This window comes from Ochotona princeps, chromosome 6 (assembly GCF_030435755.1).
Source record: "Ochotona princeps isolate mOchPri1 chromosome 6, mOchPri1.hap1, whole genome shotgun sequence".
NCBI lineage: Eukaryota > Metazoa > Chordata > Mammalia > Lagomorpha > Ochotonidae > Ochotona > Ochotona princeps.
In genome coordinates, this window is record NC_080837.1 from 23,456,886 (window position 1) to 23,470,109 (window position 13,224).

The window sequence follows — 13,224 nt, forward strand, 5'->3', positions numbered from 1 at the left end:
AAACTTCTGCTCCACCATTTTATTAAAAAGCAGATTTTGAAAAATTCCTATGACTCCTAAAACTGTAAGGATAAAACCAAAGGGCAGGCCAAGGGTAGAGAGCAGACTACCCTAGACAGGATGAATTTGATATCACTGGCAACATCAGAACAACAAAGGAAGAGAAACTTTCACTGAAGATATATTGCTATTTTAAATCTCTATAGCAAACCACCTGGCCTAACCAGGATTCTCCCCCTCAACCCTATGTAGTATACCAATGGCTGGAAGTTTACATTAGCTCTTGTATCAGTCAATTGCTCATTACTACCACAAAAAGCCTGAGACAAGCTACCAATGAAGAAAACAGTATTTCACTAAAGAGTTCTGAAAATCCCAAGCCCAAAAAGCAGAGTGTAGACCTATTTTTGATGACGAGCCCATGGTAAATGGCAAAGAGCCCACAGGGCATGGATTACGTAGTGATGCAGGAAGCAGAAAGAGTGCATGGCACAAACCTGGGCTTTCACAGCAACTCTCTCAAGATGTCACTCCAGACCCCAATAATCTTCCACTAGGCCCTAACTCCTTACTATTTCCTAATAGCTCCAAGATCTCTCAGTGGCAGCACCTTAAAGACCAAGCATTTAACACTCTGCCTTGGAGAGACACTAGTATCCAAACCATGGCACCTCTAAAATTAGAGTGGTGAACCTTTCACAAACTAGCATTCTCTTGCCCCCCAAAAGAGGGTTTTACAAAGTTGGACAAGACTTCTGTTTTGTTAACTGAAGTATAGAAAATATATTTTTTTAAGATTTTCTTTTACTTGTATTGGTAAGTCAGATATGCAAAGAGGAAGAGAGACAGAGAGGAAGATCTTCCATCCATTGATTCACTATCCAAGCAGCCACAACAGCTAGAGCTATGCCAGTGTGAAGCCACGAGTCAGAAGCCTCCTCCGGGTCTCCCACATAGGTGCAGGGTCCCAAAGGCCTTGAGCTGTCCTCAACTGCTTTCCCAGGCCACAAACAGGGAGCTGAATGGGAAGTGGGGCTGCCAGGACACAAACTGGTGCCTATATGAGATCCTGGCACATGCAAGGCAAGGACTTTAGCCGCTACACCATTGCACAGGGTCCAGAAAATCTTAAGTCTACACACATAATTCCTTCCATTTGTTCACATCAGGGAAATCATCACCTGGGTGAAGTCATAGAACATGCCCGTTCCTTTGTAGATATTTATTGATCAGAAAAAGGGATATGTCAAGCAAATGTTCAATATGAAAGCATTAGTATGCCGTAAGGAAGTCATTCAAAAGAGTACAGCTTGTCTTTACACAAAAGCCAAAACTAAATGAGAGCAGGATGCAACCTCCACTTCATTTCCTGCCTACAGACAGCCCACTCCACGGCAGTGGCACGTGGAGTATGACAGAGGTTTGGCCAGATTCCTGCTCCCAGAGATTTATCCCTACAGGGGGAAAGAGCATAAATTGGTCTATCTAATCTCAGCTAGATAAAGGAAGCATTTCTCTAGCCTAATGGAAGGGAAGATTTAAAGAAAGGACAATAAATTCTCAATCACTGAAGGAAAAGCCAGTGTGATATGAGGAAGGTTTTATGTTACCCAACTGCTGCCAAGAAGGCCCTGGTCCTCTACCTCCCTAGCTCCCCCATCCTCATGTTATGCCTGCAGGAACCGGTGGAGAAAAACCACAAACTGTTGAAAATCTACAGGCATAAATAAGGTAAACTACAAAATGGCTTCAGCTAGGAAAAACTGACCAGGAGCAAACCTGTTACAAATACAAACCTGAACTACAAATTATCCCTGTGAGCCAGGTACCAGGCTCAGCATCCGACACTGGTTTTTCTCACTGGCTTCAGAATAAGGACAAGGATTATGGGCATTTCACCAAACTCCATTTGAAAAGTGCAGTGACTGCCCACACAAAGAAAGAGAAGCACCACTCATGCTGTAGGCCTACCTGCCTCCGATCACTGTGCTCCCAACCACTACTCCATCTGCCTCAAAGATGGCACCTCTGCCCAAACCACCTCTGCCATGCTGCCAGCTCACCCTGGGTCTTTATTCCTCAGTCAGATGTGTCACCCACAGACTTTGGGCCAGCCAGTATCTTTCTCCATTGCTGGAAGGTCATGTGGGAGGAAGCTCACCCAAGTCTCAGAAGGCACCCTTGCCACCCCATCTTCACTGCTACTTCCTCTAATCGGTACTGACATGATCCTCTCAATGTGTCCGTCATCTGACCCTCAACAAAAGATGGGATTTTGTTTTCCCAGATGGTAACAGTGAGATCGCAAGTGACCACATAGTTGCCTCAAATTCTTTTCAAATAAAGATATTAGCTAAAAGGAGAGTCCCTTTCCCCCAGTTAGCCCTGAAGCCTCAATGCAGTTCCCATTCTGGTTACACCTTGCCTTCCCAGGCACTGCAGACAACTTTATGCAGCAGACCTTTTCTCAGAATCATCTGGAAACCTGGCTAGTGACCTTGCACATGCTGTCATTTCCCCTGTCTCTATCTCCAGGTTGGGGACCATCAGGATTTAGAATAAGTTGACGGGATGTTAGGCATGTCACAGTAGATCACTCACCACTGTCTGCAGGCTCATAGAGTGCCAGAGAACTCTTTTCCAAGCGCCAGCCACTGCCTCGGCCCAGGACCTTCCCCAGAAGCCAGCCATCACCTGCTGAAGGTCATCCACCCTTTGTCTGTCTTCCCTCTTGCCTCCCCTTTCTCCACTTTCTGCCTGATTTCCTGTCTCTTCCTTTTCTCTAAATTGCCTTCATTGTCTCAGTTTAGCTCTTCCCTGCTCATTAGCCCCTCACCAAACCACAAAGAAATGTGGCCTCCCCAAATCCCTGGCTCCTAAAACAGAACTAGGATATTGTTAGGACATCTAAATAGGGCTTGATGATGCAACAGGTAAGCCAAGTTCAGGCAAAGCAGACTTCCTAAACATTGATTTTTACACTTGATCTTAGCCAAAAGGCCGAGAAACGATCCTAAACATTGATTTTTATAAAAAAAATTTCATATGTAATGTTTTCAGAAAGCATCCAAGTAGTTACCATGGGGAAAAATGAGAAATTTGTTGGACTTCCTTAGACATGATTATATAGACCTTACTCTTTTTTGCATGGCAAACTAGGGGGATTAGGGAGATGTTAAGGGCTTCTTCTATCTCATACAGGCTTACAAGGGAACTCAAAGCAGTTTGGGCAAGTGCACAACAGGCCCAAGGCTGCATCCTTACCTTTTCCATCCGCTCAATCAGCCGGTCAAGCTCTCCAATCCTCTGGTCTTTCTCCTCTAGGCTGATTTCTGCTGCCTGCATCTTTTTATTGGCTTCTTCAATTGCCTTCAGGAAACTATTGGTTTCTTCCTACAAAAGAAACATCTTCCTCTCATGACAGGCATGGAATACCTAGATCCGTCCTTCACCAGGCTCCAAGCAATGAAACTTCCTCAGTCACAATTTCCCTTTAAAAGCACAGCCTTGCAACCTAAGAGGGTCTCAGGAATCATAAATTCAAGACATGTAATTCTGGTTCTCATCTATGAGTACAGATTCATTCATTGTGTGACTTTTTAATGCATCTGGCTGAATTTTCTCCTTCTTAATGTTGTCCCCAGAGTCCTTAGGTCTAAAAGTTGTCCCCCAAGAGTTTGTGAAGGTTTAAATAATATTGAATAGATAGACTGAGCATCACTATATCTGTCCACAAGCAAAGGGGATTAGGGCCAGATCTAGCATTGAATGTGCAATTCCCAGATCTTTCTCCCTAATACCATGCACCAACTCACTCCAAGGGAGAAAATCCACTCATGTGGCACATGTAGAAAGCCAAAAAACAGACACAACTTCAAGGAATATATGTTCTTCTAGGGAAATGAAGATGTAAACAATACAGGATATCTCTTCTGACAGGTAAAACAGAAACCCATCGGCAAGGGCAAAGAGACATAGTGGCCTTCACAATGACAGAGTTGCTTCCAGGTGTATAAAGGGGAGAGATTTCACACATGGAGAGGAGAGCATTCTCAAGGAAAGAGAAAAATGAGGTGATTTCAGGTAGAGAGGAGCAAACGGACTAAGACAGGACACAGCTGCAGGCAAGCACAGATGCTAACCAACAACCAGATTAGCTGGAGGGAGGTGTGTATTCAGAGCAGGGAGGCTGACAATCAACGGCAGGAAGAAAGGCTGGGGAAGCAAAAAAGCAAATAAATCTTTTTGGATCCATCACCCTTCTGAGCCCACTCAGTCACTGCCATGAGTCACCCTACTGCTTCAGCCTTGGCACCAGTGCCTTGTGCGGCGCACCCACCAGAAGGGCCTCCTTTTCGGCACTGTGCTTCTGCTGCTCCGCCTGCAGCTTCTCCTCATACTGGCTGTACAGCTTCCTAGTCATCTCTCGTAGCACCTCCGCATTGGCTTCTTGGGATGCTTCCACCTACAACGACACTCATTTCAGCACTGCAGTTTTTGCAATCAGCAACTTCACCACTGCCTAGGGTTCTGTCACAGAGAGAAGCAGCAGGAAAGAGTGGGACAAGGAGACGGGGAAGAAAGAAGAAGAGTGAGTGGAGGCACAGAAATAAAGCACAGCGTTCTCCACTGATGTAGCTGGCACTGAACAGTGGTACTTCCATCGGTCACTTTCTCAACAGGACGATCGATGCTCACTTTTCTGAACAATCCCGAGTTGTTTTGGCCAAGCCAGACCCTAGGTTAAGATGTCAGCTAGGCTCAAATACACAGTCTGGATTAATCAACTCAACACTGTTGTACTTTCCAAAAATGTTATGTCTGCGGACAGTCTGACCCAGCGAGGGGAGTACGAAGCGGGTGCCTCTAGCGGCCTGATCAGGTCCAGCTTCAGCTTGGGAGAGGAGAACAAGGCAGCAGAACTGTGGGTGAGCAGGACTGAAGATGCTAATGGCCAAAGACCTCAGTGTGCTCTTCCTGCCACTGATCTTATCCTGCTGAAGGTTTTTCTTGTCCCTTCTTCCCATGTTGCTGTTTATTGCACAGAGCTGGGGCTGCTGGGAGTGATAAAGTAAGACGAACAGTAGGGAAAAATTTTAACTCTACTGGTCTGATTGAAAACAAGCACCAGTCCCTATAAGCAGTAACTACAGGCTGGACAGAGCCTGGACTCAGGGAAGCAGCCAGGCTGCCTAATAATGTCCCAACCCCCGATAATGACCACCCTTGGCTCACTAGCAATGTCCAGAACAGACACCAGTAGCAGATTCTCAATAAGTACTTGTGGAATAAGTAATTGGATAAATTACTGAATCAGCAATCTTAGACTTTAACTATAAACCTTTGTTTCATAAATTCAAAAAATCTTTCTAATTGTTTTTACTTGAGAAACAGACACATAGGGAATGAGATCCTATCTGCTGGTCTATTCCCCCAAATGCCTACATCAGCCAGGGCTGGACCAAGGTCAAAGACAGGACTACAGTCTGGGTCTCTCATATGGACAGTAGGTACCCAGCTACTTCAGTCATCACTGTTGCCTCCTGGAGTCAGCATTAAGAGGAAGCTGGAACTGGGAGCCACAGCTAAGGCTCAAATCCAGGCACATCAATGTGAGATGTGGACTTCGGAAAAACTTGGCTAAATGTCCACTCCTTCTCCAGCAACTCTTATTCTGAAAGGAAACAGATAAAATAGGAAAGAGAAGAGAGGCACTGTTTTAACTCAAAGTCAAGACAAGTCCACCTATCCTGTGTGCTCCCTGTTCCCTTCCACCATGCCCAGGGTGGCTGTGGGAGGGCAAGCAGGTTGTGATGGCAGAACCCTGTGGGGGTGGCAACACAGAGGGTGAGCAGTGTGCCAACCCTTCTTTGTCTAGATTGCTCCTGAGGAAACCTGCAGGAAGAAGGACCAGTTTGTTTTCCAAAATTACTAAAACCACCACCTTCCACTCCCTCTCATATTCTGGCTTGGGTAAAAAATTGTTACACAGATATACTACCCATAAGACAGCATAAGCCTATATTGAACACGATTTTACAATCATAGATATAGATTTTTTTAGAAATCACTTAGGAAATAATTTCTTGAAAGTCTTCCATGAGCCACTCACAGGTCTTCAGTCACTGGGTAAGAAATCTGTCCATGTTTCAAATATGGGGAGAGCAGTGACACCTCCCAGACATAAGCAGCCCAGCACAGGAATACACATAGCCTAGGGACCAAGAGGAACTTTTCCCAGGGTCCTCAGATGGCTGAGGAGGGAAGCAGGCAGAGCTCAAGGACCACTGAACTACGTGTCCTTAGCTTGTTTTTGTTAAGTTATACAGAAAGGCCTGGAGAGCTCAGAAAAGTCTGAACAGCACAGGGATACAGTCCCAGAACATCTGAGTCCCAGACTTGTGGGCATCCCAGTCGCCTAAGCCACCTTCAAGGCAACCAGGAGCCAAAGAAGTGCCCAACGGGAGTGTGCATGGGACACCTGCAACCTGGACTGACAGCTATGAACACAGACACTTCCTCAGTCACCTTCGTTTTGAGGCCAGCCCTATGAAGCTGATCACAGAGGATCAAATCAAATGGAGAATAGAGAAAAGGACATGGAAGAATAAAAGTGAGGAAGAAAGAGACAAAGGGAAGAAAAGTCAGTAGGAAATCTAGACGTGTCTTTACCTTCATTTTCAGCAGCTGATTTTCAACTTGTGCCACATCTAACTGCCTCTGTTTCTCCTGTAGCTTCTCCATGGATGCTTCATATGTCTTCTGCAAATTTCTAATTTGATCCTTAATGTTGCTATTTTCCAAAGTAACATCCACAAGGGTTTTCTGTTTGAAAATAAAAACAAAGCTGGAATTAGTAGTGTAAAGAAAACATGGCTGGGGTCATGCACTGGGCATCTTCGCCTCATCCCTCTGAGGCAGACATCAGGCCACAGAAGCTGCTGCCCTGGGTCCTAGTCTGGACTGAGGTCTGCCATCCCATACTCTGACAGGCTAGGGAGCCTCCCCATAATATCCCATAGATGCTGCCAATACTGTTTGGGGTGGGTGGAAATGGAGGAAAATGCAGTTTTTCCAAGGAAAATTGTTCTTAATATATTATTTCCCATGGGAAAAAATACTAAGCACAATTCAATCCCATACACAATAAAGATATGAACTGGTTCAAATAGGTATTTATGCATACATGGAAGAAAGATAGGAAAAATGTAAATAATAGCTTTCACTATGGGATAAGAACACAGATATTTATTTTCTTCGTTGTTTTCTGTTTTTTCATATTCCCACATGAAACGTGACTGTTATAGAATGGAGATATATTGTCCTTGTTTATTAAAAAAAAATCTGTCACTTCTCTATTCCCAGACTGTCTGCCAGAATAGTGACAAGGCTGGCAAATGCTCAGCTTCTTCCATTGGGCAAAGAAAAGTACCAAAAAGGAACTGAGTTTGATAAAAGCCTAGCATCTATCAAAAGCATTGTAACTACTGCTCCAGGCCACCCACTGAAGCAGGAATATTTAACTAATACTTTTGCTTTCTAGCTGGCTAATTTTGCTCAAAGAGAAATGGTTTCCATAAATGCCAGAACTTTGACATCAGAAATTGAGTCATGGTACCTTTCACACTTCCCCAAGTTAATCAACTTCTGAAATCAGAAGACTTGGGAAATAGTGGTGGAAAGGGTTTCTTAACACCTTTGTCCTCTTTGTGGGATGATCCATTTCTGAAGCTTCCCCAACCCTTCAGCCTTCACACTGGACAAGATCTAACCTCTGACTCCTGAATCTGCTTGAATCAGGAAAGAGAATTTCTAGTGGTAGTTATTAGGAAGGGGTTAAAGGAAATTCTGAAGTCATTTGGAAACATGAAATCACAAAACAGTTGAGCTCTGACAGACTTTGGATCCACTGACCCGAGCACTCAGTCCTTTGACCACCCCCCTTGAGACTAACTCCTTTATTTGCACAAACACCTATGATCCATACCAAGAGGCCAGACTCTGATCCTGGCCCTTCCACCAGTTCAACACCTTGCGCATGCGAAACTCAATTTGTCCATAAAACAAAGGAACTAGAGCTCATCACAACAGGCTTAGCTCTGATGTTCTATGAAATCAAATCAAGGCTCTGGAGTCACTGTCAATAATAACGATAGTGGGTAGAACAAGCAACAGGAAGAAACTGGGACCATGCACAGATAAGAAGCCAACAATCAGGCCTGGTGCAGTAGCCTAGTGGCTAAAGTCAATGTCTTGCAGCACCAGGATCCCATATAAGCACCAGTTCTAATCCCAGCAGTCCCACTTCTCATCCAGCTCCCTGCCTGTGACCTAGGAAAGCAGTGAAGGACAGTCCAAAGCCTTGGGACCCTGCACCTGTGTGGGAGACCTGGAGGAGGCTCTGGGCTCCTGACTTCAGATTAGCACAGCTCTGGCCGTTGTGGCCACTTGAGGAGTGAATCAACAGATGGAAGATCTTCCTTTCTGTCTCTCCTCCTCTCTGTATATCCACCTTTCCAATAAAAATAAAATAAGTCTTAAAAAAAGTCAACAACCACTGCCTTAAGACTCAGCTGAGTTTCCTAACCGCTGTAACACAGTAAACTCTCTCTTACCACCCCCTCTCTCTCTCTTTTCTTTTTCTAACAATAGTTTAATATTTGGTTGTATAAGGTTATATCAGAACTAAGATTCTAAACAGTAACTAGAAATTAGTCAAGGTTCCTGTGTTAGGGCTGACCTTACTCTAGAACAGATTTGTGAAATAACTGTCCATCAGATGGCAAAGCAGAATTTACCAGAAAATACCTGCAAAGCTTTGTTGTTGTTCTGGAAAGAAACTTCAGGAACACAGTACATATCCCAACCAAGTCCCAGGTGGAGTACAGCCCTTCTGAGTTGACTGGGAGCCCTAGCAAGTCCACTGGATGGCAAGAGGAAGGGCAAACAAAAGCTACTGAATGTGCCAGCCCCACAGTGGGGCTTGACCTGAGGCCAGGGGAAATTTGGCATATACAAAAGACAGCCAGGAAATGGGTGGGATTCAGAGGTCCCCTGAGAAATAGGCACCCCAGACGAACCCAGACATGAGGCCCACCCAAGGCCACTGCTGGACAGCAGCCAAGCTTTGTTATTGCTACCCATGCCATATCGACTGTTGTCAGAGAACACAAGCATCTAGGGATTGTGGAGATTCCCCAACATGAAAATGTGTTTGTTTAGCTCATAAATTATTTATACAGAAAGAGCTGGAAATAGTTCATGGAACTTTTAAGAGAAGAATTAAAAGATAACAAAAGATGAAGCTGGAGGAGAGGCAGGAACTATTGTTTCTATACTTGGACACAAAAGCCAAGGCAAATCATTTCCAGCAAAGATAACACTTTGTGTTGAACATTTTTCAAGTTCATTTGCAAGTATAGTAGTGAACTCAGAATAGCAATAATGGAAAGTATTTTGATGGTTAGCTCCTAGGACATCAAGCTCTTCAAGAGAGCAATCTCCTGTACTGGGCTGACAACACACATTTCCACAAAAGGAGGAACCTGGGTCTCTCTGTTTCCATCTGTTACTACTATTCTTTGGAACATTCTTTCTCATGCAAACTAATTTCTACCTTAAGAAAACAGGTTTGCAAAACTTTGGTATACACAAGCTGTAAGTTAGAACAGACTGCTTTGGGTTAAGTCTGTCTTTTGCATATTGGGAGTTGAGGGAAGGGCTCTCCTACAATACAGGGAAAGGGATAGGGAAAGGGGGCTGGTGTGTCGTCCTAGGCTTGGCACCAAGCACTACTCTCATATCTGGTGGAGCAAGTGATGTCCCCATCACTGAACTCACTAAGTCTGAACCCCGGCTCTGTAACATAAACAAAGGTGTACAGCCTCAGCTTGAATACACTTCCTTCAACTTCACAATCTTTACTATGGCTATGCTTAAAGGAGTCCGAATAATGAGCTGAGGAGATTCTGTGACTTATCTTTGTCTAGAGGAACAGCGCCCACTCTTGATTAAGCTTAAGTGATCTCTAACAGAAGGGGCCCCACCTAACCATGAGCAGATAAATACCTGCAGACCAATGGAGTCTGACGCCAAAGCTGAGTTCATGGCATTAAAGCTATCCAAGGCTGATGACTGGGCTTCAATGTGATTCTCCAGATAGTCCTGCTGAGCTCGGGTAACCTGGACAGAGGAAGGAGAAGAACGTCACGTCAACCCCAATCTCCACACACCCAGTACAAGCTTCACTTACCCGAAACTTTCTTCTGATATAGCCAAATACACTTAATACCAAACTTTGAAGAAGTCAACATGCGCATGACAGAGTAGGCAGGGACAAATCATTTTCTTTTAAATGGTGTAAAGGTACTTCAGAATGATCATGGAAAATGGAATTAAAAGATGGTTCCTTTGGGGCAGAAGTTTTTGAAATTTCTGCATATGAGGCACCTTCCAAAAGCTCAAGAAGAGGCAAACTCTGTTGTGCAGTCAGTCTTAATTTAGGTGCACACATCCTATATCCAAATACTAGTTCAAATCCTGACACTTTCAATACAGCTTCCTAATAATGAACACGCTGTGAAGCAGCAGGCATTGGCTCAAACGCTTGGGCCCCTACCACCCACATGGGAGACCCCAGAGGAGTTTCAGGCTCCTGGCTTCAGCCTGGCTCAGCCCTGGCTGTTGGGGACATTTGAGGAGTGAACCAGTGGATAAGTGATATCTTTCTGTGTCTCTATTTCTGTTTATGTGTCACTTTGTGGTTAGGTAGATGAAAATAAACATTTTTTAAAGTTCATGAAAAATGCATTTTCTAAAAAATATGTATGGCTTTTTGGCACTGCAACAAACATTGCTTATAATGCCATTTTTCTAGATGCTTTCTGAAGTATCCTTACAGTGACACATTCAACCCAAAGCTTTACTTATTCTTCGGCTCTGCAGTGCAGAGTCCTCAACAACATTGTATGAGACTCAGAATATTGTCCTTTTCAGGAAAGACATGGAATCAGAGAGGTTATGTGACTGGCACCCAAACAGCTCAGAAAGAGCAAAATAGAACTTGAAAATGTCTTTGGTCATTTTGCTTTGAAGTTACTCAACTCTCAGAGTTGTTTTGTAGCTGTCTTTGTTGGGTGTGTGTGCTTAATATGCACCTCATTAGAGTCACACTCAAGCTAGACCTAAACGAGGACTGAAAACAGACAGGCAGGGGTCAGGAGAACTTGGGGCAGGGGTTCCCAGGAAGGTTCATGGGTAGGCCTTTGGGTGGCCTGTGGGAACCACAGAAAGCAGCACAGCAGGGCAGAAGTGTTCCGTGGGGAGTGAGAAAAGAAGCAGGGGCCTGGGGCAAACACCTGTGGACAGGCACATGCATGTCCACAGAACAGTACTGCAGCAAGTTTAATTTGCTTGCAGGGTGTGGGAAGGTCTAGAGAAAGAAGAGACTGGGGGTACAGACATGGGATCCCTAGTTTGAGAGAATGAGGATGCATAAGAGATGGGGACGGAAAGCAAAGGGCAAAATCTTATTTATGCACTGAATAAAAACCCAACCCCTTGGCTTTGAGGACAGTCATTCATGTCCGTCAGTGAATATCACAGTGATTTTCCATGAATAGGAGAGAATGCCACAAACCTCCCACTTGACAGTGAGAATGGGCTAGGTGGATATGTTTATATCTTCATACTGCTATAATCAAAGTAGTAGGTGTTACTTCAGCAGATAGTCTCACCGCACAATCATCACTTAAACTACAACAGGACTATTGTAGCTGCTCTTCTTGCCTGCTTATTTTGATGGTCACTGGAAAGTATGTCATTCAATGTGTTGCATATGTGGGTTTTTACCTTTGAGAATAACAACAGCTTTTTCATCCCACAAGCATTCTCCTAATTACACTAGAGGAAGGATATTTTTCTTACATTTTTGAATAGGTAACATACTCACATTGTACAAGCACTTAGAAAATGCAGAAGTAATTATATGTAATTAAGTCTATTTTAATGCCAAAAAGTTTTGGAATCCACATATGGATTTATGATAATATGCATTTTTCGTGATCTTTTGCAAGACCCTTTTGCATGCATGGGTTTCAAAAGTTCTTTTACCAAAATAAACTCATCTTTCAATTCCATTGTCACAAACTTTTTGAAGTTCCCTCATATGGTTTATTTTATATCCCCCTTTCAGTGCACAGTTGTAATACTTTTACTATTGTAAACAACACTACGATAAATATGCTCATCCATCAGACATCTGACACGTGCTAGAAATAGACTTCAGGGGAAATGTACTGAGCATAAATAAGATTACTCTCATCACAAAAATTTTAGAGTTTAAGTAATAAACTTTATCCTGCCATTTGGTGCCTTCAGTTCATTGAAACATGAAAGTTCCAGAAGCAATTCCCATCACTGTGAGGCTGACTTACTGACAGATCCTGAGTGAGCTGCCGAATCTTATGCCGCATTTCATCGTAGTCGCCAAACATTCGCTTCCTTACTTTCTCCAAAGTGGCTCTTACCTGCAGCCCATAAAGATGCTAAGTTAGAGATACAGTTAACTCACTTTCTGGAGTTCCAAAACACTTATAAAACTTTAATGAGAGAAGGGCCATACAAAAAATAATCTTATGAACAAGGTATTTAGAAAATTGAGCAAAAATATCATCCAATTCTAAATCAAGGAAATGATTAAAATAATAATTATATTTAACTACAATTATCAATAAGCACTGGCTATTAAGTAATAAACTGAAGAAAAATGGTTTGTTCAAATACACCTATCACCCTCGAACCACTTTTGGCCAAGTCACTCCTCTTCTCATCATATATTTTTACAAGTGGAAAGTTTGTAATAAATGGACTCTATAACACATGGCTATGAGTACCAAAAAAACACAAAGAAACAAACAACAACAACAACAACAAAAAACCGTAAAGCAAAAGACAACTTCTGAGGTTCGCTATCTCTGCTCTAACCACCAAAGAGCAACTATATGTCTGGAATGTGAGGCACGAAATTATAAGCACCAGAGAACCTGCGAATGTGATGGGGGCTCCTCAATAAACACCTACAGCAGACACCATAACAAAAAGGAGTGTGATCCCCAAACACTGTTCAAGGTCTCTAATGGTACCACTCCGAAGAGTAACAGGACCTTCATTTTTTTTTTCAACAAAAACAAAAAAGTTTTTTAAATAGTCACCCTTCTGGTGCCC

At 43.4% G+C, this 13,224-nt stretch overlaps 1 protein-coding gene across 4 annotated transcripts in view; it reads right to left on the reverse strand.

The window, feature by feature from the left end:
* Nucleotides 1-13,224, reverse strand: part of MYZAP (myocardial zonula adherens protein) — an 86,846-nt gene that overhangs the window by 49,568 nt on the left and 24,054 nt on the right. For all 4 annotated transcript variants that reach the window (XM_004578050.4, XM_058665788.1, XM_058665789.1 and 1 more), the window contains 5 exons: nt 12,435-12,527; nt 10,069-10,182; nt 6,673-6,825; nt 4,340-4,465; nt 3,265-3,393 (listed from right to left, as the gene is read on the reverse strand). In XM_004578050.4, coding sequence (XP_004578107.1) covers nt 3,265-3,393; nt 4,340-4,465; nt 6,673-6,825; nt 10,069-10,182; nt 12,435-12,527 — 615 coding nt within the window. The remainder of the gene's footprint in view (nt 1-3,264; nt 3,394-4,339; nt 4,466-6,672; nt 6,826-10,068; nt 10,183-12,434; nt 12,528-13,224) is intronic.